Source organism: Pipra filicauda, unplaced genomic scaffold (assembly GCF_003945595.2).
Source record: "Pipra filicauda isolate LSUMZ 115617 unplaced genomic scaffold, ASM394559v2 scaffold180_size1756469_pilon, whole genome shotgun sequence".
Classification (NCBI taxonomy): Eukaryota; Metazoa; Chordata; class Aves; order Passeriformes; family Pipridae; genus Pipra; species Pipra filicauda.
Window position 1 is genome coordinate 1,073,470 of NW_024104288.1, and position 23,960 is coordinate 1,097,429.

General features: G+C 37.6%; 1 protein-coding gene across 3 annotated transcripts; it reads right to left on the reverse strand.

The window, feature by feature from the left end:
- PRPS2 (phosphoribosyl pyrophosphate synthetase 2) lies at nt 1-23,960 on the reverse strand. Of its 3 annotated transcripts, XM_027725202.2 has the most exons (8): nt 23,771-23,960; nt 12,922-13,105; nt 10,294-10,314; nt 6,776-6,874; nt 5,568-5,692; nt 2,901-3,074; nt 1,157-1,316; nt 1-308 (listed from the first exon to the last, which is right to left on the reverse strand). In XM_027725202.2, exons 1-8 carry the CDS (start codon nt 23,890-23,892, stop codon nt 216-218), a joined length of 978 nt encoding a protein of 325 aa, XP_027581003.1. In that variant the 5' UTR covers nt 23,893-23,960; the 3' UTR covers nt 1-215. The 3 variants fall into 3 exon arrangements, with proteins under 3 accessions (XP_027581003.1, XP_027581004.1, XP_039235882.1); XM_027725203.2 differs by lacking the exon at nt 10,294-10,314; XM_039379948.1 differs by lacking the exons at nt 6,776-6,874; nt 10,294-10,314; nt 12,922-13,105; nt 23,771-23,960 and adding an exon at nt 5,173-5,325 and having other exon boundaries at nt 5,568-5,605.

The window sequence follows — 23,960 nt, forward strand, 5'->3', positions numbered from 1 at the left end:
TTTCAGACTCTTGAGGCAATTCATAAGGTTGCTTCAAGATGGAGATTTATTGCCCATTTATAACAAACAAGTGGTGATTTCAAGACAAATATAATAATTAAACATACAAGCTTTGGAATTGTACAAAGATACTCATTTCTTGTGGTTGATGTCCATCATCAAAAACAGTGCTAGCTTAAGGGACCTTTGCAAAGATGCAGTGTAATCTCCTACAGTTACAAGGGCACATGACTGAACAGGTAGGACACAGATTCACCATTGTGTGTTCTTCGAATTGCCTCTGCCAGGATCATGGAAATGTCAATAAACTGAAAGAAAAATCAATAAGAAAAATTTTATGAGATGCCAAGAACAATAAAACTATGCAGTTTATAAACATATAGACAAACATTCAATCTACCATTGTGCTCTCTTATTTCTAGGAAGAATTATAACATTAAAACTTTAGGTATTGAACATATACATAATAACAGAGTAGAACTCAAAAACTGAGTAAGAAAGCACTGACTAAGATTGTTGCACAGTAATATCGTTAAGACTTCTGATAAAAGGCATGTTGTGAAAAACCCCCACTATTCTTGCCATCAGATGGCAGTGTCTGCTTGACACAAATACAGTTTAGAGGAAGTACACCTTTTAAGTGCTTGTCTTGTTTCAATAAATACCAAATAAATGTTAGGCTTTTAAAAAAAATCCAATAATGCATTAAAACCCCCAATCTTTTATGCTTTTCTCCACTCTATACTAAAGAAAACCGCCAATGAAACACATGATTTCCCAGAACAATTCCACTAGTGTTTTTCAAGAAAAAAGTCTAAGATTTCTGTGGCCTCCACAATAACATAAGTTCCTGCATGAAAATATTGTATGATTAATATTGATTAAAAAAAAAACCACCAAAATCCAGTCAATTTTACATTTGCCACTCTTTCACAAGCAAGCATACTCAAGGTGCGGCAAATATCAAATATTTTGCAATGCTCTATTGTACTACCTGAATCCCCTTAAAACAGTTCTTTGGCATGTTTTAGCAAAACATTTTGCAAACCATGTATTTTAGAATATTAATTTCCTCTCAAGGCACAAATTCTAGCACCAGTGAACAGTAAAACACAAAACCAGAGTTTAAAGAAACTAAACAAAAATACCACTGTACCTGTATTTTTGGGCAGTGTTTCATTTTCTCCTCTTGGGGGATTGTATTGGTTACCACAACAGCCTCAAACGAAGCATTATTAATCCGAGAGAGGGCAGGACCAGAAAAGATGCCATGAGTGAGAATGGCATAAACTTTAGTAGCTCCAGCAGACACCAACCTGTAGAACATACAAGAAAAGTATGACGTGATGCATGTTTACATACATAGCTAAAGCCAGATACAAATCTCTAAAATACATTTTACTCACAAATTCCTACACATAAAATACCTACAAAATAATTCAGACATTTGTATAAGCTGAAAAAGTTTAGAACTGTCTCAAAAGAAACCAAAAACAACCCCATACACTGATAATTAAATAAAAGAGTTCTTATTTGCAGCAGCGATACTAATTTAAATTGCTGCATTTTGACCCTATCAGCACAACACACAACTGAACTCCAGTACAAGTTTTCTATCTTAAAATCAAGTAGGTTGGATGGCAGCATTCACAACCCTATTGTGTCTCCATTATCGTCCACCTTTATTTTCATCTGCAATTCAAAGAGTTCTGCTTGGAAGGAGTTTCTGAGGAAGAACAAATGTTAATGATTAAAAGCCTAGCTTGCTGCAAGGTTGAGAGAAGACATGCTGCTGATGCAAGCACTCAGCGAACTGGTGCAGCAGAGGAGGAAGAAAAAAGAAAGTATAAATCAAAGAACTAGAACACCTTGTGAATAAGTCAAAATATCTTCAATTTGGTTTTTTACTGGTCTCATGCCTCTAAATGCTCAGCTATGTCCTAACTGCTTTTCTAGCCTTGCAAACAGAGACCCTGAAGAATGGTATGTTATCGGATCATCACAAAGGCACAGGAGGAAGCATAAGAGAGAAAAAAACCCACAGAAACATCATCTCATTTTGAATGACTAAAAAAAAAATCTAAGTTTTCTGGTCATTCTCAGCAATACATTTCGTAGCTGCAAGGAGGTAAGTAACCTCCAAGGAAGATGCAGCTTGACAGAGTGGGTACCAAGGGTATGTGCTTAAGTTTGTACTTAAGTTGATCTGCTGTATCTGAAAATACATTTCTTAGTTCATCTGCTTGATATGCATCTAGGTTGCTAAGATAAAAGGAGTTCTAAGAAGTATTTTGGTGATCAAGTCTAATTAAACACAAAATACATCCCACCTAGATTTGACTTTACTGAAAAGCACTACTTTATGCCAACAATATGATATAAGGCAGCATCACTCAAGCAAATGCATCTTTCTCAGTGAACACTGCGGATACTTTGAAGGTGTTTGATGGTTTTAAAATTTGGTCTCTAGAAATCTACTGCAGGTAAATAAACAGTGCTTCTTTCATAACAGGAAAAAAATAACGGCCTTCTTTTTGACAGGAATTAACTTCCTCTAAGCACAGGAGTATAAAAAAAAATATTGTTGGCTAGGCAGTTTGTGATTTTGACTGTAAAGTGCATTAGACAGCCCAAATCTCTTTCAAGTTATATGACATTTTATTTATTCTGTGCTCTTCCTAAAAACAAATAACGTATTTCTGTAAATATTTTCTCAATTCCATGTTTTAAAGAAGGACACAGCTTGATCACAGAACTGTGACCTATAGACTCAAGGATCAGAATGACTTCATGCTACAGATGTCAGGCAGGGTTATAGGCATGCAGGAAGACTGCATTCATCAGCTGTCTCCAGGTTGCAGTACAGTGAGAACAGTGAGCCAGTTCACAATAATACTTACTTCTCTGCTGCATGACATATTGTGCCACATGTGTCAGCCATATCATCGACAAGAATTGCTACTCTATCTTTCACGTCACCAACCAAGACCATTCTGTCCACTTCATTTGCCTTCTTTCTTTCCTTATGAATGAGAGCAAATTCCACATTCAGTCTATCAGCAATTGAAGTAACCCTGAGTTATGGGAAGAAATACACCATATTTAGAGAACCATTTTAAAAGAAAGAACAGTCATACATATGTATTTGTCAAAAACCACAGTTTTTGTTTCCTGGCTTTCAAATTACCACAGCAAAAACTTTTGCAAGGAATGAGACAGGCAGAAATAATCTTAATTCATTGCTAATAAATACAACCAGAGTGTCTTAAGTTATACTCCAAAAATTGATTTTTTTAATTGAATTGATTTTGGTTTTCTGTCATTAAGTGCCTGGCTTTGAAAACATTTCAGCTTTTCACAAGCTTTTATTAAGTTGTTGCAATACAAGTCACACTAGGTAATTTAAAGCAGAGGAAATTCTAAGTCAATTCTAAGCCTACTGGAGCATGCACTTTAATATTCTAACTGAAAAACACCATTGCAGGATGTGAAACCAAACCAAAGGGGAAAAACCAAAACAGGTAACAGAGATTAATAATTCTTTTCACAGTACTTGAATAGTAATCAAGTAGCTTGCTTCATTAATAATTCCCTCAGCGTACATCTGCTTGACAAAGATCTTTTAAAACTACTCAGGGTGACCTCTGCTGGCCAGACAAACTTCCAATAATAAATTTAACTTGTTATAGACTTCTGATTGCTTTCTTCAGTATAATATATCAGAGCTGTTAGGTATCAAGACACAGGAATAAACAATTCCATGCTGTCTTTTAAATGCTAGTGCAACCTTGTAACCTGTATTTTTAGAATATATTTAGAACGTTGTTAACAAGCTTCTTAACATGCATGGTTAATAGAGAATACAGTTTTGTTTCTTTACCACTTAAATATGAAGGAGTTGTTACAGTATTTCAACAACTGCATAATAAACAAAAAATCCAAAAGTTTTGAAATTTTTTGTGAATAGTGTGATTTAATATCAAGTCTCAATACCTCAGAGCCTCAATAGAATTTGTATGCCTTATTTCAGTCACAACATTTAATAAGCTGGGGAACAAACAAACAAATGGTAAGAAACAAAAAGAATTCAGATATTTTAAATAAGTGCAAGAACATGGATTTTTTTTTTTTTAATTAATCCTTACTGATTTAAATTTTGAGCCAATTCACGTTCAATTTTCACATTCTATTCACTTTCCATTAAGTATTACTTTGTAGTTCTACATATTTTAAATGGAAAGGCCAAACCATATTCTTCACATTACATTGCAGGAGGTGAAGGAGAAGCTGTGACTTTATTGAAAGCAACATCTGCCTCTACTTAACCAGCAACTGTTTGGTTGCATTACAAGAAAGATACTAAAGATAGACTGCAACTATCTGTATTAAATACAGTGAAAGTGATCTTCAAAAAATAAACTTTTATGATTAACTTAATCAAAAATACTGGGCAGGGGGAAAAATGCTGTCTTGGGACTTGAATTCTAAGCAAAGAATGTATTTTGTTTAAAAACAAAACCAAACAAAAACAATTTCAAACAAAAAACAACTGTGAAAGTAACAGTATCCAGACAGGAATGAACAAAGAAATTTAATCGACTCAGTCATCTGACCTTTAGAATGCTTTCTATAGTTTATATTCTTTACATCCTTGATTAATCTAAAAACGAACAACTATGAAGTTGTAATCAGTCTTATTTCCCTACTAATCATTACAACATGAACACTCACAAAAGACCCAAAGATTTCAATTAAAATAAAATTATGACAATCTTTCACATTTTCCCCCATACTACATTTCAGAAATATAAATTTCTATGGACTTACAGGATTATTATTTCATTTTTCTTTGTTCCCTTTGCAGCAGCAGTACAAACAATAAAACTTGAGAATAAGCACCTTGCCTCAATGGCATGCTTTATCACCTCAGCAGCCAGTGTGCTACTGAGCTTTTGCAATGGTTTACACTCAATCGATACCAAATAAAAGATAGTCTGCTAAGTGAGTAACACATGCTGTGAATGAAGAAACGAACTAAGTTTTCTATTTTTTCGTTTTACCACTTCACTCCCTTTTTTCAGTATTTATAATGCAAAACTCAGGGTCAATAGGTTTACAGCTCGAATGCAATAACATAAAGAAAAAGGAAATACGAGTCAAGCAAGCTCTTACCTAAATGTCAGCAGGTACAGTGGGAATAGGTCATATGTTTTGACAGAGAATGGAAGCTTAGGCAATTCCAGAGTGAAGCAGGAAGAGGTGCAGCAACTGGACTAAAGAAGCAAGTAGCGGGAAAAATCTCTCCCCTCCTGTGGAGGGATTCAGCTAATGAGGCCACATCCAGGGAGAGAGAAAAATATTTTCTTTAGAGTATAGAAAGGTCCTGAATGTTTTCAAGCACGAACAACATTGGAAGGACTATTATTCTGTTTTTACAATGTAGTTGGATTCATCAGTGATGTACCCTATATCTCGCACATTTCATAGAGGAAAATAGAAGACTAGACAAACTAGTTCATTAACCACTAACTATATGTAAAACTAATAGTTTTAAGCTTATATAGTACCTTTTTGCACCACCTGCATCAGGTGAGACTATGATACAATTTCTCCACTCAGGAATGTTCTCTTTAATCCACTGCAGCACTGCAGGTTCTGCATACAGGTTATCTACTGGAATGTCAAAGAAACCCTAGTCCAAAAAAGAAAGAATTTCATGAATATATGTTTGTATCTTACCTGAAACAAAGATAGAGGGAAAGAATCAAGCCTTTGCCTTTCTGAATGGTAGAACTTGAATTAGGATTTTACACTGGCCTAATTCTGCCCTCTGATACTACTGTCAAATGCTGCTCAAGTCAAACAAATACTAAGGTCTCTAAAAATCTCACTCAAGAGTAGTGAATCAGAGAACAGATGTTCTCAATTGACATAAAAAAATCAGAAAAGGTGATCACCTTCAGGCACTCAAGTAAATTTATGCTAGTGAAAAGCTCTCAAAAAATCCAGTGAGTAATACATAACTTTTATAAATTTCAACTGCTTGACATGAACAGCAGTATTTCAACACAGGGAAGACTCCAGCTAGTATTACTTGAGCAGTAGAATCTTTGTTTTTGTCCGAATTGTAAAGATAAGAAACCTATGTTAAACCACAAATGAAACTACTTCTTATTTGAGTGACAGCCATCTAGCATAAGAAGAAATTCTGATTAAACAGAATGCCAGACCTGGAAGATAAGATATTCTCTAGAAAAAATAAGGTATCTTAAAACAAGGTACACATGAGAATGATGAATGATGTCTGCTCTATTACTGAGCAAAAAGTCTTGTGATTTGTTGGATTCAGCAGTAAGCCAGGTAAGTGTTGCCAACCTTCATCTTCACTTCTTTTAAGAGAATACTGTACCCTTTGTTGTAACAACAAAACTCTACCTAGGGCAACACTATAATTCTGACAAGGCTCAGATTAAGAGAACTTGCCGCAAGCCAGTATATTTTATGTTCTCGAAGCTCTTACATTAGGCTTGGCAAATTTTACTGAAGACTCCAATGCACAAATATTTGAAATGCCTGCAAAATCACCCCATAAGATCAAGACTGGTCTCTTTCTAAAAGGGAATTTAATTAGAAACAGGTAGTGAGACTTTCTCTGAACCCTGGGAGTCCTGTACATAGCCTATCAAAACAATGAGAAAAGGCAGAGAATTACTACTAGCCTTTCCCATCAGTTCAGTAGAGCTCCTAGGCACAACTAGTAAGAACCAATAGTTACCTGGATCTGAGAAGCGTGCAAGTCCATGGTGATGATGTGGTCAGCCCCTGCAACTGACAACATGTTGGCAACAAGTTTTGCAGAGATTGGTGCACGACTCTGAGGAATAAAGCACAAATGCTTTAATTTTAACAATATTTTGACTAGATGCAAGAAGTAGTTTAGTTACTTTTATTGGGTTTTTTTCTTTAGAATATTTGGAATCTAAATATGAAAAGTTCCAGAACTTTTGCCAAACTATCCTGTCAATAGCTTGTCTTGCTACTAGGGTTTTGAAACTCAGCAAAGTATTCAGGTATATCTAAATCAGTTTGCACAGTCTGCCTAATAATGCTTTGTATTAAAAAGATATAAAATTGGGGATATAGTTTTCCAGTTCTGCTTACAACTTTCAAATATCTTTCCTATAGCAGAAGACAATCTCTATTTCTCTAATTCATTACCCTACACAGACATCCAACTCTAAAGCAACTACCCTGTTCTAAAAGCACTGCAAAAACCATAGATCAAAGGTAAAGTGAACCCAACTTTTGAGAACGCTGCTTTAAAACAATGTTAGTATCAAGCATTTCTTCATGACACATTAAAGTCTATAGCAGATCCTTATCGGTAAGGGTCTTCTACCCTAGCCTATTTATTTATTCATTCTTTTTTTGTTAATTCATGTTTAATTCTTGGATGCAATTAGGAGTTTAGAATTCCCAAAAGGGACAGGAGGAATGAAAAAAAAAACCCTAAGAAGTGAAAAGAACAAAAGAAGAATAAAAATCTTATTAACAAGTTAATGCCAATGTCAAAAGCTCTTTAAAAGCATCCCAAACAAAGAGCAAAGTTAAAAAAAAAAGATAGAAACTATGACTGGAAGATACCCCACTTTTGATTTTGGAGCAACTTCAAAATTTTATCAGATTTTTTTAAGCTCTGTAAAAAGCAATGCTGCCCTGGACAGTTTTCTCTAACAGAAATACTAAACAAAACCTGCTGCTTTCTTTTTGTCAATCTTTAAATAGGGCTAATAGCTGGCAATAACATTAGCATGAAGGCAGAACTGCCATTCAATCTCTGTCTCACTGGCAGACTGGTTTTTGCGGGCACAGTATTCTCTCCTGTGAACTCTCTTATCAAACAGCCTCATTAGCCTCCTAGAAACCTCCTCTCCATCCACACCCCACAAACAATTACAGAGTATCTCTGCTTTACTTCCATTGATGCTCAAGGGCATAACTGACAATGACCTGAATCACTTCCAATTTAACTTAGATTCTTTTCCGTCTGTGTCCTGTCAAGGAACCAATATTTTCCTTAAAACTTCTGCTAATTTAGGTGGAAACTTGTCATTTCTGTTTTAACCTACAGATTGACAACACACTTCCAGAACAGAAACTGAGATACTGCAGCCTTTCTCATGGCTAGATACAGCATATCACCATCATTACTGAAATTCTTCATTTTGAAAACCATGCCTTTTGGGCCCTGTGTTTCACCGAACATCACCACCATTTGGTCTGTGTAAGATAGACAGAAGGCAGATGCAACAGCTAGCACTTCCCTAGATGTCTGCAATTCAGATGCAGAAGATGCAGATTCCATAAGAATTTATCATTAGCACTTCAGCACAGTTGATTTTCCACTTACTGAGGACTGTGGTGCTCTTAATTTCAGTTCTGTAAGGTCAAAGTTCTCCAAGGCTTTCTGGATATTTCTATTATTAGTAGCAAACATTTTGTTCGTGCCATTTGAATTCCTGATCATAGCATCTGACATTTTTAAGCTGGACTTCAAAATATTCTCAAATCTCTGGCAACATCTAACAAAAGAAAGACTTAGTATCTACTCTTTTTATTCTATCGCAGTGTTCTCTTACCAGCTCCTTGCAAAGATTTGTTTTAAAGCTTCCACTTAGCTGGACTAACAGGTGATGCTGAAATTAGAAGTTTGCTCCCCTGCTTGTCCCATCCCTGCTTTCCAGGCTAGACACTTCCACCACTTCCCTTGTGCTGCAGACCAGGACTTGTCTAAACCAACAGCAGCCATGTGAGTTAGCTGCTGAAGTGGAAGGGAAGGGAAAAGAAGATGACAAACCAGGACCACCCCCACTGGTAGAAACAAGTAACTAGTTCAGGCTAGCAGCTAAAGGCAAATTACATTCTTCTCAGAGTGTGGTTTGCCATTTTCACTCCATCCAGCACACTGAATTTTGCCTTTGGTTTTTTTCATTTTGTTCAATGTGAATACCATTCAGTTTTTCTCATGTATCAGTACCATGAGTATCGCTATCACAAAGAAGACCCAAACAAAATACTTTCCTGCATCACATACTAATGTATACATTACCAGTTGGTACTTCTTTCAGCTGCTGGCCTTGCAGGCTGCCTTCCCAGAAGGAAGAACTTGAAGTTTTACCACTAGGTAACTTGTTTTAGCAGATATGCACACATCACAGATTGCCTATGTGTTGGTGGACAGAGGGTCTTGTAAGGAAAGTTAGCCAGACACCAATATCTGTTTTCTCAAGAATGGGCTAATAGACATTAAGGCAAAAGAAGTTTGTAGCTGACAGCTTCCTTTACCCAAAATTGTGCATTAAAAGAAAACCCACATGACACATTCAAAAGGATTTAATATTTGCATTAATATTAATTTAATATTGCTTGCAGAGAATCTAAGTTTTGTGCTACAGTATGATCCAAATTGAAGATTATTTTAAAATCAAAGACAGTATATTCATGGGAACTTCAGATAACCTGGCCTCATTATTCAGAAACTTGGATGACAAAGATGAGAAGTCATGATTTTCTTTACATTGCAGTTTGTAAGGTTTGCTTCTGACGAGAGAGGTAAGAACAGAGATTCACAGTATTCATTGTTCCATTCTTTGATACAATTTTAGATTGGTTTCAGAATTATTAGTGCGAAATGCAGCATTAAATTAGGTACAGAAAGTAAATTGTAGAAAAATCACTTGAATTACCAGGAGCAAGGGGAATCCACAAAGCTAATGTAAACAACCTAACAAGAGTAACTGTGCAATGGACACATAGCTGAAAGTAAAAGTTGTCCACCAAGATCAAGGCTCTGTTGCCTTCAAGCATCTTATTACATTGTCTTGCTCAATATTCATCACATGCATGCCAAACAAAAAAAAAAAAAAAAAAAAGATTTATAACTGGAACTTTCACTTCCAAGAAAGCCAGTTGTGAAGTGTATGGATACTGAATGTTCACTAATGTATTACCCAAATTTATCATTTCAAAAATGAGATATGCTTTGAAGCTTCAGAAGTTGACAGCCATTATCTTGAATGTCCAAATAAATTTTTAACCAGAATCTAGGAGTTTTCTTAAAGCAAATTATTCTAAAGGATTACTGTCATGGCCTAGGTGAAACACAACTGAAATCAAGAAGTGAAACTGGAAATATTCCTAGTTATACATAACCCAGTAAGTTTCACCCTTTAAGGCCTCATTAATGGAAAATGCATAGTGTTAGATTTAAAAAAAAAAAAAAAAGATACCTACCCAACGCTCCACGGACCCCTTCTACAAATCAAAAAAACAAAGTTACATGAGTGGTAGAACACCAAACTCACCTGTCACTGTACTTCTGACTTATCTCAAAGGCATCGCTGCAGTATCCTACAGAAATGTGTCCTGCCCACAGCTTGGAAGGTTAGCATAATTACAGGATATATAAATGCAGTTACGGCCAAAGCACAGACACACCTGAGCTAATTTTAAGTTAGCTAGCTTGTGCATCAGAAATATTCTGGTTTAGGGAAGCACGTGATTGAGTCTAAATTAATTTGCCAACTTCTCTATGATTCTCAGTAAGCCTTTTTTTTAACTTCTATTTCCCATTTAAAGCTAGTCCAGGTTTAGTGCTAAAATTTCCCAAGTATATTTACAAAGGCCTTGCTCAGAATAAGATTTGTACTGCTAAGCCCTTTCCTTACATAAACAAGTCAAGAGCACTTTTATTGTTCTCAGCAATCATAACTACAGAGAGGTATGAAGAATACATGGTTATTTTAAGCAGAAAGGACTCAGTCTATTTAGTTCTTAATGAATTAAAGTCAATAACTTAAATTCAAACCAGAAAATAGCATTGCACTAGTGAAGATTATACTGCTTCAGTGATAAGTCAAGCAAACTACAGCAATATCTTTCACCATAGAAGAAAATCTGTGTACAATCATAGGAAGAAAATGGCTGGCACTTTACTGACACTTCAGGCAGCATACAAAGCTTGTGCACTCAACATGGGTCAAAGAACAAGTCATGTGATGCAATTCAACAGTAGGAGGAAAGATGTCCCTGTCAATAAGCTGCCCCATGTCAGCAACTATATTATAGCTTATTTTGCAACATGGGGGTCAACTACCAAGGTTAATTTCCAAAGATGGCAAACATTTTCTCAACTGCAAAACAGAGGGGAGAAAAAAACCCCAACATAAACAAAAAAACGCATTTTGTCTAAAATTGTGGAATTAGAGACACAGAACAGCCTGGAAAAAAACCTCTAAACCCCTGTTAATCAAAATCATTTTCCTAGGCTATCCATCTTCACATGCCATTTCCAAAATACAAAATGCTCCTTGATGGCATGCTGTGCCACCACACTGGGGGTTTAAGTGTCTCTTGGAAGTCTGCCAGATGGATTTTGACTACCCTTGACAAGACATAATCTAGATGCACAAAAAATGTGGAATATACTCATCCTTTTCCTACACCAAGAACTTAGAGGATGGTCTGGCAGAATCTTCCCATACGAATTGGTAAAATCAAAACATAGTGAGATGCTTTCCTTCCTTTTCACCAAAATGTTTTTTGGTTCACTTTCAAGGTCTTTTGATATAAAGAAGTATTTCACCTCTCCGGATCAAGGGAAAGCATTGTTCAATACAAAACACAGCAAAAATGAAGTACCAAAACATGCAGGTAAAGAAAGAACAGGGTATTATTATTTAACTCCTGAATTCCATTTTTGGAAGAATAACAAGTGGGTCTTGGTAATATTAGTATGGTGTTACAGAGCCTGCACTTAAAGAAAGTGTATACCAGAAAAAACCTCTTGTATTTAGTTTTGTTCTTAGACATCACAGTACATGTTTTGTAATAACTGCTATTATTTTTAGCTTCTGCATTACTTCTCAGTCTGTTATTTTTTTAATAAAAGAACAACAGAAGGCTTTCAGGATGGGCTTGATGCCCAAAGTGAAAGAGAGGGGGCAGTGCATTTATGAGAAGTACAGGAGAGCGGCAAATTTTCCCAAAAATATAATCACTGCAATCCAATCTTTAAAGCCAAAATCACATTCCTTATTACTTCTTTTCAAATGAGTTTAGGTAAAAGTAACATTCACATATCCAATCAGAGAGACAAAAGTCTAGTTATATACTTTTCAAAATCAGTCTTACTTGCCATAGAGAGTTTGTTACTGTGTTACCAACTTGGCTGAACTGATATATTTATCAGCTATGACAAATCAAATTCAGGAAAAGGGTACTAAAATCAGAAGAGTATTTATGGGATTTTCACACAATTTTTGGTCTGTATATATCAAAGTAATTGTTATAAATATAAAAACTTCTTTTTAATCTGTCTGGCAGCAAAAAATAATGTTTTTATTAATTATTGTTATGAACTGCAGATTTTATCAGTTCCTTCCATTTCAATCTGTTTAACCATATAGGCTAAAACCTACCTGCATAACTGTTACAGCAGTTCAAATTTAGGATTTAATTCCATGCAATTAAATTGCTAAAAAGGGTGTACTCTCTTCATATACAGAGATGGAAAAAACCCCAAACAAACCAACTCCAAAACTTTGAAAATGCAGGCAAAACCAATCCCATAAGGTGAGGTTTGCTAGCAAAGTACTCTGCAATATACCACACACATATAATGTACCTATTTTTGCAAACTGAAGGCATGTCAATTAGCAAAACACAAGCAAATAAAAATTGTCTCACTTCATTCACTTATAAATAAATTAATTAAACATTTTACACAAAAAAAAAAAGATGGAGGGGAGGGGGATCAAATCTTTCAAATCACTTAAATATTTATGAAAATTATTAATCTCCAAAAATTCCAAGTGAGCAAGCTGAACAAAAGCCTTCCAAAATGACACAGTTCTTACCTACCTTGTCTTTCTTATCTTGCCTGGCATATGGAAAACATGGAATTACAGCAGTCACTCTGGAGGATGATGCAATCTTGCAAGCATTGATCATGATGAGTAGTTCCATTAAGTTGTCATTTATTTCTCCACAGCCACTCTGGATAATATATACATCTTCCCCTCTCACACTTTCACCAATCTCTACACTGAAAGAGCAGGAGATGACCATTTACCATTTCAACACTTGAATTACTTAAAAAGCACTACTAAAGAATAAAAAAACAAACAAACAAAAAACCCAAAACAACAAAACAAACAAACAAACAAACAAAAAAACCAAAACAAACAAAAAAAAACCCAAACAGTTTTAACAAACTTCCATAGGTTTTCCATAAACTCTCCATTTAGGTTAGGATTTTTATTTTTTTAACAGCAATTTGGATAACCGCCTCCTTGTAACAAAGACTATTTCAAGACAAGCCAGTCTAAAATTTATTTTAGTCTAAATATCTTCTTCATAAGGTGAGCACTAACCAACACATAATTACAGCTATAACAGTGATGCAGTTCACATTGTTATTAAATTTGTTACTGCTTTTTTTTAGTCTATATGTTCTGTGTCCTTGCCATCTCCCAGGTAGATGGCCATTTAAAGAATAACCTAGATGATAAGTACAGAAATAGCATATTCAACTTCAGGCATTAAGTACTCCTTGCCTCAAAATACCTCCTTAAAAAAGGCAATTATATTTCTATAATTATGATGTTACTATGTACAGGAAGCAGGTGTATTTTAGAAGCTGGATATATCAAACCACACTCCAAAACCAAACATCTCATTAAGATCTACACCATGATGTTCAAGTAGAGTATTTTTAAAAGAAGAAAACCTTAGAGGAAAGCTACAAGGGCTGCTCATCAACAGCTTACCATGGTTCAATTCTCATGTTGTGTCCGTTGCTCTATTCACTCTAACTGTACTTACTTGTTTTGGTTCTTTATGACAGTATCTAAAAGAAATTTTATTCTTCTACAGATTTCAAGGCAAATTTTGGGACCAGTCACTGCTCACACCACAAAATTAAAAAATTAAATAGAGCTTATAAATGAACAGGAAAAATAAAACTATTGAATATATTCTTTCTCAATTCTAGATCCAAACAAGAGAAACATACTCCTGAACCACATTCATTTTCACATCTGTTACTCCAAAACTTATGTATAAGCTCAGCAGAATAATCTTCATTTTTCCCTAAATCCATGCACAACATACAAAAAACAGAATTCCTAAATACTGAGGTGATCAAACCTTTTAAACCCATGCTCTACTAAGTTAGTCCCAGTTATTAAATGCTAAAATATAGTGGGCCTTTATTTAAAAGATAGCATCTTTACCCAAGGCACAAATGAGCAAAAGCTTCTAGCTGGAAACCTTTCTAATGGTCAAGATATAGGTAGAATAATTTCTCTGATCATAGAATCAAATGGGTTGGAAAAGACCTCCAAGATCATCAAGTCCAGTCCTTGATCCAACATGGCCATGGTTACTAGACCATGGCACTAAGTGCCACATCCAGTCTCATCTGTAAAATGTTTCTTCCTAATATCCAACCTAAACCTCCCTTGGCAGAGCTTTAGACCATGCCCTCTTGTCCTACTGCTGGTTGCCTGGGAGAAGAGACCAACACCCACCCCCAACCCCGGCTACGACCTCCTTTCAGGTAGTTGTAGAGAGTGATGAGGTCTCCCCTGAGCCTCCTCTTCTCCAGGCTGAAAAACCCCAGCTCCCTCAGCCTCTCCTCATAGGACTTGTGCTCCAGTCCCTTCACCAGCCTTGTTGCTCTTCTCTGGACCTGCTCCAGCACCTCAATATCCTTCCTGAACTGAGGGGCCCAGAACTGAACACAATACTCAAGGTGTGGCCTCACCAGCACTGAGTACAGGGGCAGAATCACTTCCCTGGACCTGTTACCACACTGTTCCTGATACAGGCCAGGATGAGTCCTTCAACGCTGAGGCTTGTGCTGGTCAAACCCAGTTCTAAAAACTTTTGTTTATCAACTTTTTTAATGTAAAATTCATTAGCTTTCTGTAGAAAGGAGTTTACTGCTTTAAAACATCTTAAGGGTAAGCAAATATTGGATTTATCAGCACCAAGACAGTTAAGTTCATGTTCTTAGCTCCCCTATTCGTCTCCTCTGCAGTCTCAAACAAGCTACAGTAAGATCCTGTCTTAATTCTTCTCTGTAATTTAATACATTTTTTTGCCCAAGAATACTACTAGCAGGATTTCTTATGATCCAAATGAAAGCGAACCATCTAACACCAGGTCTCTGGAAGGACAGAGAGTTGGTCAGGGACAGTCATATGCAGATAAGCCAGGAAACTTTTTGGAGGCTTTCATCATGGCACAAAGACACAATTTTCCAGATATAAAACTGTTACTTTCCTGTCCAACTTCTTGAACAATGAAATAGAGCCATTTAGAGAAAAGTATTTTGATCAAAATATTTTCTTAGCTTGTTTTCCTTTTTGGAGCAGAAAAAGTTTTGGTCAACATAACTTAAGTTCAGCAAGATACTAAGTATATTACATAACTGGAAAAAACTACCCAGGCTTAAGTAGAAGCCCTTCTAACACAAATCCAGCTCTAAGTAAAGCATCTACCCACTAGATGGATGTAGCCCCAATCATTATTATAGCTTCATGGTTATTATGAGGGCTCTAAAAAATTGTAATTGCCACTCGACTCAGCACTTACACAGACCTGCTTTATAACAAGTGTTGTCACATACCACACCTTTGGAATACATCCAAAGAAAAATTATTTTAGTACTTAGGTAAAAAAAAAGAACAGCTAGTTTAACAGACATTACACATTAGAAAAAAAAATTGCCCAAATTACATGATCTTAATGTTCATTATATACTGAAAGAACACTGAGTTATAGCATTCGGAGTTGGTTTGTTCCCTAAAAGCACATCACTAAAAAATAAGAGGTTTCAGAAGGTCAGGAAATATACTTTAAGATAAATATAGATCTGGTTAATACAATGGACCTGAAGTGATGCTTTTTCCATTGTCATTAATTGTATTTTCTTTCCTTGTGCTAGCAGTAACTTTTTCCTCTTGTAAACAACTTAAAAAACAAACATGCTGCTTCTTTCTCTCTTGGTGCATTTGAAAAAAAATTCTTTATGCTTTTAAGACTAGAATGACATTCTTATTTGTCACACAGAAATGTGAGTAGTCACATTTCCCAATCAGCTAGAGAAAGCTGTGCAACCAAGCAGTATCTCTTATTACCTATCTTCTCAAAGATTGGTATTGAGAGGTATTGTGTAGACTCAGCCAAGAGATACACACATAGCTGCCTATTTTACCTCCACCAAGCCAGAGAATAATGGATAACCAGTCACTGTGTTGCAAGTATTCCATCAGATACAGCCTGTACTAACAACACCGGTGAGGTTTTGGGTGGTGGGTTTTTTTGTTGTTGTTGTTTTGTTTTTGGGGGGAGAATGGCAGTTTGGGTTTGGTTGTTGCTTGTTTTCGGCTTTTTTTCGCCCCCTCCTTTTTTGTTTTCGTTTGGTTTGGGGTTTTTTTACATATTCAGACAACCAATAAAAGGCTATAAACTACAGAATCAGATATGTGAAGTATTGTATCTCAACTATCTATTAGATAACACTAAGCTAACAGGAGTCAAACTGTGTTAGTTATCTTATTAACATTACTACTAAATTCCCCCATCTATATCATAACTGTTTGGAAGGTTATTTAAACAATTTCACATAGTGAGGACACAGAGGAAGGACATAAGAACAAACTCTTGCCTGAAGATTACAAGCTTTGTTTGGTTTATGCAATTTAATCAAATTCCACTATTTGGTAACAGTTTAAATAAATGCCTCATTCAAGAAGAGTCAACAGCACCTGTACATTAAAAGCCCTGACATCACACAGTTCTGTTTAAAAGTGAAATTCACAGAAATCAATAGCCCACAAAAGGGATTAACTTTGAGCGAGTTGCTTGGAATTCACAAGCACAAGGCTCTATCTGGGAAAAATACACACATGACAGGACACGATGAAAAACAAGTTTAAGTGTTAGTATCTGCCTTCAACTTGCAAAGGCTGATTTGAGAGTTCAATTTAGTAAGCAGAATCTTAGATGAACTAATAACCATGAATTAAGGATAAGGCTCAGAATCTACTTAGGTTACAAACATATTTCAATGGCTGAAGCATCCATTAAGCAAAAATCAGGATCAGGAGTAATAGCAGACTGAGCTCCTGAGCTAGATTTACAGTATACTCCCATCAGAGTGATAGGAATTTTTAATTTGTACCTTCTAACCAAAAAGCAAACAGTTGTGAGGAATTAGGGGAATAAGTATGCAGAGCCAGATTAGGATGGTAAATAATATGTCTGTAACTAGGATCCTGTTCAAATCATGCACTTACAAGGGCTCTACATACCTTTTTAAATAATTACAATAGATTAAGTTTCTAGCCATGCTTACAAGAAGTAAGATTTCTTAAGCAATTTAGGTGCCAATAAGGTAGATGTGTACTTCAGGCCCTTTTAATACCCAGAGAAGAAGCCAAAATTTAAGGTCTAGAGTCCTCATACAGTGTGCAAAAAGAATCAATATCTCAAAAGTGATCAAAAAACTGCACATGCTGAGCTTGCAATTCATTGAAACCCAGCCAATGGCAAGCGCTCAGCAGTGGGGTGTGTTTGACCTCCTGCCTTTGGGAACACATTTTGCAGAGTAAAGTCTTTTAACGCAAGGCTTCCAACTTAGTGGACAAATATTTCAACTGACACGATGTTACATAAAGTGGCTACTAGCAAAGCCCAAAACAACAAAGAAATAATAAAAATGCCAGAGTTGGTTTTAAGTTTACAGGGATCCCTTATCTCCTGGTCTCCCCTCAACTCTAGGCTCTTCCACCTTAAAAGCTCTAAGACAAAACCTCTGCTAAATCTTCATTAACAACTGCCTAATGGTGGGAACTGCTGTGGTAAGTATCAGAAGACAGGAAATATCTTCTTACTCTGGCACACAGCCTACCATTGCCAAGAGGAAAATACCCTTCCTTGAGCTAGCTCTGGGTTTAGCCACATGCAGTCCAAAAGGAACTCTCAGAAATTTGGAAACAAAGGTCTAATAAGTCTGAAAATGGGCAAAAAGTCTCCAAAAGCTGAGTACCAAACTCTGCAGCTAAGGACATGTGGGTTTGTTAGTCATTATTCTCAACAGTCTTTTTTTTTTCATTTCAAGCTTTTATCATCTACAAAAAGATAAATAAAAATATAGATAAATATAAAAAAGATATCTTTGTGATAAAATGCACAGTCAATACAGTGGAAGCCTCAAAACAAAAGCATTGAAGGATTTGGGGGCTTTTCTGATACAGAGCAATGAACGATGTGAGAGATGGCTATATTTGCTGCATCCTCAATTCCCTGTACAAACAAAACACTGTGTTGTTGTGGCTTAAATCATGACAAACACATGCAAGGTGAAGTCTAGAAACAATCTTTATCTTATTCAACCAATCCCATAAAATCTGTTTCTCCAGCCTCCCCTTGCTCATGACAACGTAACTGAGTGGGGAGGGAGGGAAAGAGCTGCCTCCACTGACACAGGCAGATCACAACCACTCCAGTTGCAAACCACTGCTCAGCAGCTGGGCAGTGCGAAGAGACAATTCACATCTCAGCATGTTCCCTAATCCCCACTGCCTTCAGCTGATGTAACATCAGTTTATGACCTGAGCTTGTTCATTCCATGAGTAGAGATCTGCAAACATCATAACTATCTACTCCAGAGAGGGTGATGTAGCTCCTGGCCTCCACATCAGCTGAACTCAAACCAGATTACATGAGATGCAATCAGGTCATGTCTCATCTGAGACAACTGCAGTACAAGATTTGGAGGATGCTGAAGGGAAGATAAGAGGGACATTTTACAGCCAGGTGCTGAATTGTGCATTCCTGATATATAAGTTTCTAGGTTTGTTCTTGCTTCTTTCAATTATTTACTTGATAGAAAAAAAACAGTTTCATTACCCCACTTTGTGTGAAATAGAGACCCAAACCCATCCTTGCATGAATTCTCCAAGGAAACATCCGCTACTTTTTCCTAACTTCCAAGATTAAATTTCAGTCCAAGATACTAGTTTTGTTTATTTAGTTACAAACACATGGCCCTCATACCAACAGCACAGCTTTTCCCATACAGCACGCAATGTCCCTTGGTAGTCAAGCCATATTTCCCTCTGCAAAAGCTAAATGGCATTCACTTTAAGCTGATGTTTCTGAAACAACCCACCTCCAGTAGCTAAATAAAGCTGTGGGTAGGAAGCCTTCAAATTCACATGTCCCAGGCAGGACTTTAAATCCCTTCCTCTTGGATCAAGAAAAGATTCACTTCAGACACTGAATCTGACAGGAAGAAGCAAGGAAGCTCACAGGAATGAGCAGGAGCCCCAACTTCTTTCACCAGGAGAGATGTATGTAAAAGAATGCCATCTACCACTCTAGTTTCTCCAGTTTGAGAATAAAAAGTACTTTAAGGGTAGAGTTAAAATAAATAGTCTTTAGAGAAGCAAGAATACCATATCTTGTAAGAAAATATATTTATTTATGAAGTGATACATTCAATGATTTTTTTTTTTAAAAACTCAGTTGAGTCACCAAAAATATCTGCACTGGGGTTTATTTGTGTGTCAACTATAATGAAATGCCATCTCAGTGTATTTGGAGACAATTCTGTGAAAAGCTTCAGTGCGTTTAATATCTGTATGCATCTGTTACAGACATGTTTTACATGTCTGTAAAAGAGAGCTTCAAGATGCTGAGGCTACAACAGCCACCCCTGTTTAAGGACTTCCATTCCTTTCTTCTTCCTCCAGCCTGCACAACTCTGCTGATGACAATTGCTTGTCGGGTTTGAAGAAGATAAACTGACTAAGCCCCCCACTGCAGCCCTTATCATTTTGCCAAATAAATAAGGTGGTGCCACCCAAGCTCCTACCATGGCACCGTGGCTGGCACATAACGGACACAGAAGCTTTGAATACTAAACAGACTTATCTTCCACAACCAGATATTACTGAGGTGCTCTCTCACTGCATTTGTTAGGGTTGCTTGACTTTAGTATCCAGCTGAAGGAAAGCATTTCCACACAGTTTAGATGGAGGGAAGAAAAAAATGGGGCAGTGATTGAGTCTACCAGCAATTTCCCTCACTTCCTCTAGCACAAACATTACATTCATCAATTACACACCTGCAAGAATACTGAATGCCTAAATCAAAAGAGAACTGTGACACCACTAGATATACCAGTCTCAGAATAAACTAAAAAGAGAAGCCTTTCTCATTTTAAATGTTCTGGAGTTGGGACTGTACCTGCCTATTTAGCCACAGTGCTTGTCAGTAGTGGTCCTATCCCTGGCTAACCTCAGCATTACTTTCTCAAACCCACTTACACCTGCTAAGGACTGGGACTGAAACCTAAAGCCTGTTTGAGTGGAAATATAATGGCTCTTCCCTCCAGTAAAGAGCTTCCAGCCAAAACCCTTTGACAAGGATTTTAAGCCTGGGGCTGCACACAGCTATCAATTTAGGCATCATTTATATTTAAGAGAATGCAGCAAAAAGAAAATAGAGTTTTTAACAAGTAAACCTTCTCTGCAACTTGCTAACTTACAGATCTGACAAAACGAGTTTGTTGACCCTCAGACCCAGGCTTATCTGTTTGCACAGGGGTTTGTCCGACTGCCACTGGGAAGGTTTACGGTTCTTTGAGCTTTTTAACTATCAGGTTCTAGTATTCTGCAATACTGCACGTGTATTTTGTAATGCCAATACACTAGTTTATAAATTTAAAAATGCAACAAAAATAAGGGGGAAAAAAAGACTGTGCATGATTCACTTGATATGGGAAGAATTTTTGCTTACATACACACACAATTAAATTTTGTTATATAGGTACACTGAAAATCCAAAGGCCTTACGAAAGGACCACTGCAGCACAAATATCAGCTTTACCTTTAGTTTAATCTCAAACGCATTGTTGAGGAATTCTCTCATTACTATTGCTAATTATTTTTTTTTTATTAAGGACATTAATCTGGAAAACTGGAAAGTCAATATCTCGAAATAAGTTGCTAAGGATATTGCAAAAATTACCCACTTAAAACATTATATAGAGGATACAACTTTATTTGCTGAAGGGGAAACAAGAACTTCGTATTAGAATCTCAAAAGTAGAAAGTTGTAAAAAAAAAACCAAAAAAAAAACCAAAACCAAACCAAAACAAACAAAACAAACAACAACAAAAAAAACCTAAACCGAACACAAAAATTTAAAGTGGTAAGGCATTTTAGTTCAGGGAATAAAAGAAAGATAATGTCAGCATCACGGTGTTGCAACAGAAGCAACTAGAAACATGTTTCTGTTAAGTACATTCCTCATATCTATACCACACTACATCCCTACTTGCCTAAGAAAATAAACTGGCACTACGAGATTAGCCAAACCACTGACATACTGTAGCCACCACTACCTTCTTTGTTAATGGTAGAGGTCAATATTCCACACCTGGAAAAATAGGTAGAATGACAGACTAGAGATTATGGCATCCTGAAGCCTAGAGTTTAACTTACCTCGTAAAATAAATACGCAAACTTTGGAGATAAACTTCTACCTTGGATGAAATCTAAATCAATTTAGTTCTGCTGTTTGTTATGTTTTAAGCAGAAATTAAGATAAGTGTCTCTGAAGAACAAACATTAAAAAAAAATAAATTAGACAAGTTAGCAAGAAAGTCATGCAGCCAAATACACAAATTAAGTTTTATCATGCAGAAAGAGATCAAAGAGCAATAAAGTGAGTATGAGGCTGGAAAGACTTGAGAGAAGATTTAAGCTTTCATTTAATCAGGAATGAATAGAAGAGCTAGAGTGTGCAAACATTAGGTTGCATAAACACCAATGGAAGAGGGTTTATAGTAATGCCAGCGAGCATAACTAGAACAAGAGCAATTAAACTGAGAATGCAAAAATGTAGACAGAAGAGAAGGACAAGCTTTGTGAGAGCAACTTTAGAATACATCATGTTAATCTTTCAAAGGAAGCAATGGAAACACACTTTTTCAGGAGTTTCAGAACAAGAACAGATAAAAATAAACATACAAGAACTTCAGAGACTAGTCAGCTACTTATAGTCAGAAAGTTGTGTTTCAGAATAAGCTGGCAGCCTAGACTGACACATCTACATAGAAAACAGCTGCACAGTCGTACCAGCTCATGGGATAAACGTACCACTTTCACCTGAATTTAAAATTCTTCATTAAAATTGAGCAAAATAGGTGGGTCAGAAAGCTAAGATGACAAACTAGTAAAGAGAAATAGTATTGGTAGAAAAAGCACTGGCAAGCACATTCTCAGAGACTCCAGGTGAGCAAGCTATCCTGATAGTTTCATGCAGAATTTTTTGCACTGTTGCCAGCGTTATTTTCTGCATTTGGCTGGCCAGGAGCATGGTATGACTGCACTTTTAGGAATTGATATAAAATTTAATGATCTCATCATCTGCAGGTACCTTTTGGGTAAGGCGGCGCAGGTCAGTATAAAATTTATCTTTTTCAGCAGGGTCGGCTTGGAGAGTTGGGGCATATATACTAAAGAGGACAACATGTTCCTTGTTGTGTAGTGGAAGGAGTAGGGAGATAATGCGGTCAGAGTGACCTGTCAGCAGATTTTCAAGTTTAGGGACAATAGAGTTTTTACTCATGAAGCCAACTCCTGAGAGATGCCTTTCAGTTCTGGGTTTACTTGACCAAAAGAGTATGTAACCAGCACCATGTTCTCTAAGGTTGCCTTCCTCATGGAGATGAACTTCACTGACAGCAGCAATGTTGATGTTGAGACGTGACAGTTCGCGGGCAATTAGGGCAGAACAACGCTCAGGATGTCCGCTATCCGTAGTATCAAGCATGGTTCTGATGTTCCAGCATGCGAGTGTCAATTTGGGTACACCTTTGAAGGCAGGTGTATGCCTTTGTCTCTTAAACTTTGACCGCATCAGAAGATGCCCGTTGGCCACAGTTAACCAACCGAGTACTTTTAGGAGTAAGCCAAGGCCATCACAACAACTGTATTACCCTCATGCATGACCATCAGTCTTGGGCTATGGAGGGAAGCCATACAGGAGCTGTAATCGGTCCACCACACGCACAACTGGCTGCTGATGCAAAATAACGACCGGTTGCGACAAATTCTGTGATTTGCCCTTTTTAAAGCGTCATCACCATCCTGTCCTTACAAAACTACATAACATACTGTAGTTCATAAAATCAAGATGATTTTTTTTCAGGTAGACAAAGCTGATCAACCGCATAGTTAACTATCTGCGAGCGGTGGGATGCACCTGTTGCCGCAGACAGCCCACCTGTTGCAAACACCATCCTCACCTCAGAGGAGGCAGGATGCTCTTTGCCCGGCCGAGGCCGTGCAAGCCCTGCTCCGTTCTAAGAGCACCCGACAGGAGCACTGCCCAGCCGAGCCAGCACAAGCCAGCCGGGACGCCTCCCGTGCGGTGCTCGTGCTCCGCAGGCGGTCAGGGATGGTGGGACAACCAGGAAGGGACAGGCCATGACACAGCGGACCACCCCGTGTCCCCGCGCCTGCATCTGCACCTGCCGGGGGGCACCCACACGCGAGACGCGGGGGTGACACCGGGCGGGACCCGCCGGCAGCAGCAGCCCGGCCACGGGGGTGTGTCCAGGGCGCGCCCGTGACGCCAGCGGGGCGTGAGAGCGGGTAACGCGGGGAGTGGAGGTCGGGGACGCACCTGGTCTCCTGGTTGCTGAATTTCTTGGTGACCACCTTGCCCAGATCCAGCCCGAGCCGGTCCGCCACCCGCTGGGACAGGTCGTGGTGGGAGCTGCCGCTGAACAGCACGATGTTCGGCATGGCGGGGGCGAGCGCGGGCCGGCGGGTGAGTTCTGGGTTGCGGCGAGAGCGACAGAGGAGCGCGGGGA

What these genes read in the sequence shown, in the direction of transcription:
- PRPS2 (XM_027725202.2), bottom strand. Translation starts at nt 23,892, where the DNA reads ATGCCGAACATCGTGCTGTTCAGCGGCAGCTCCCACCACGACCTGTCC. An exon ending in GATGCAGGTGGTGCAAAAAG is followed by an intron (nt 3,075 to 5,567) that starts GTACTATATAAG and finishes CCCATAACTCAG; the next exon opens with GGTTACTTCAATTGCTGATA. An exon ending in AACACTGCCCAAAAATACAG is followed by an intron (nt 309 to 1,156) that starts GTACAGTGGTAT and finishes TTTTTCTTTCAG; the next exon opens with TTTATTGACATTTCCATGAT.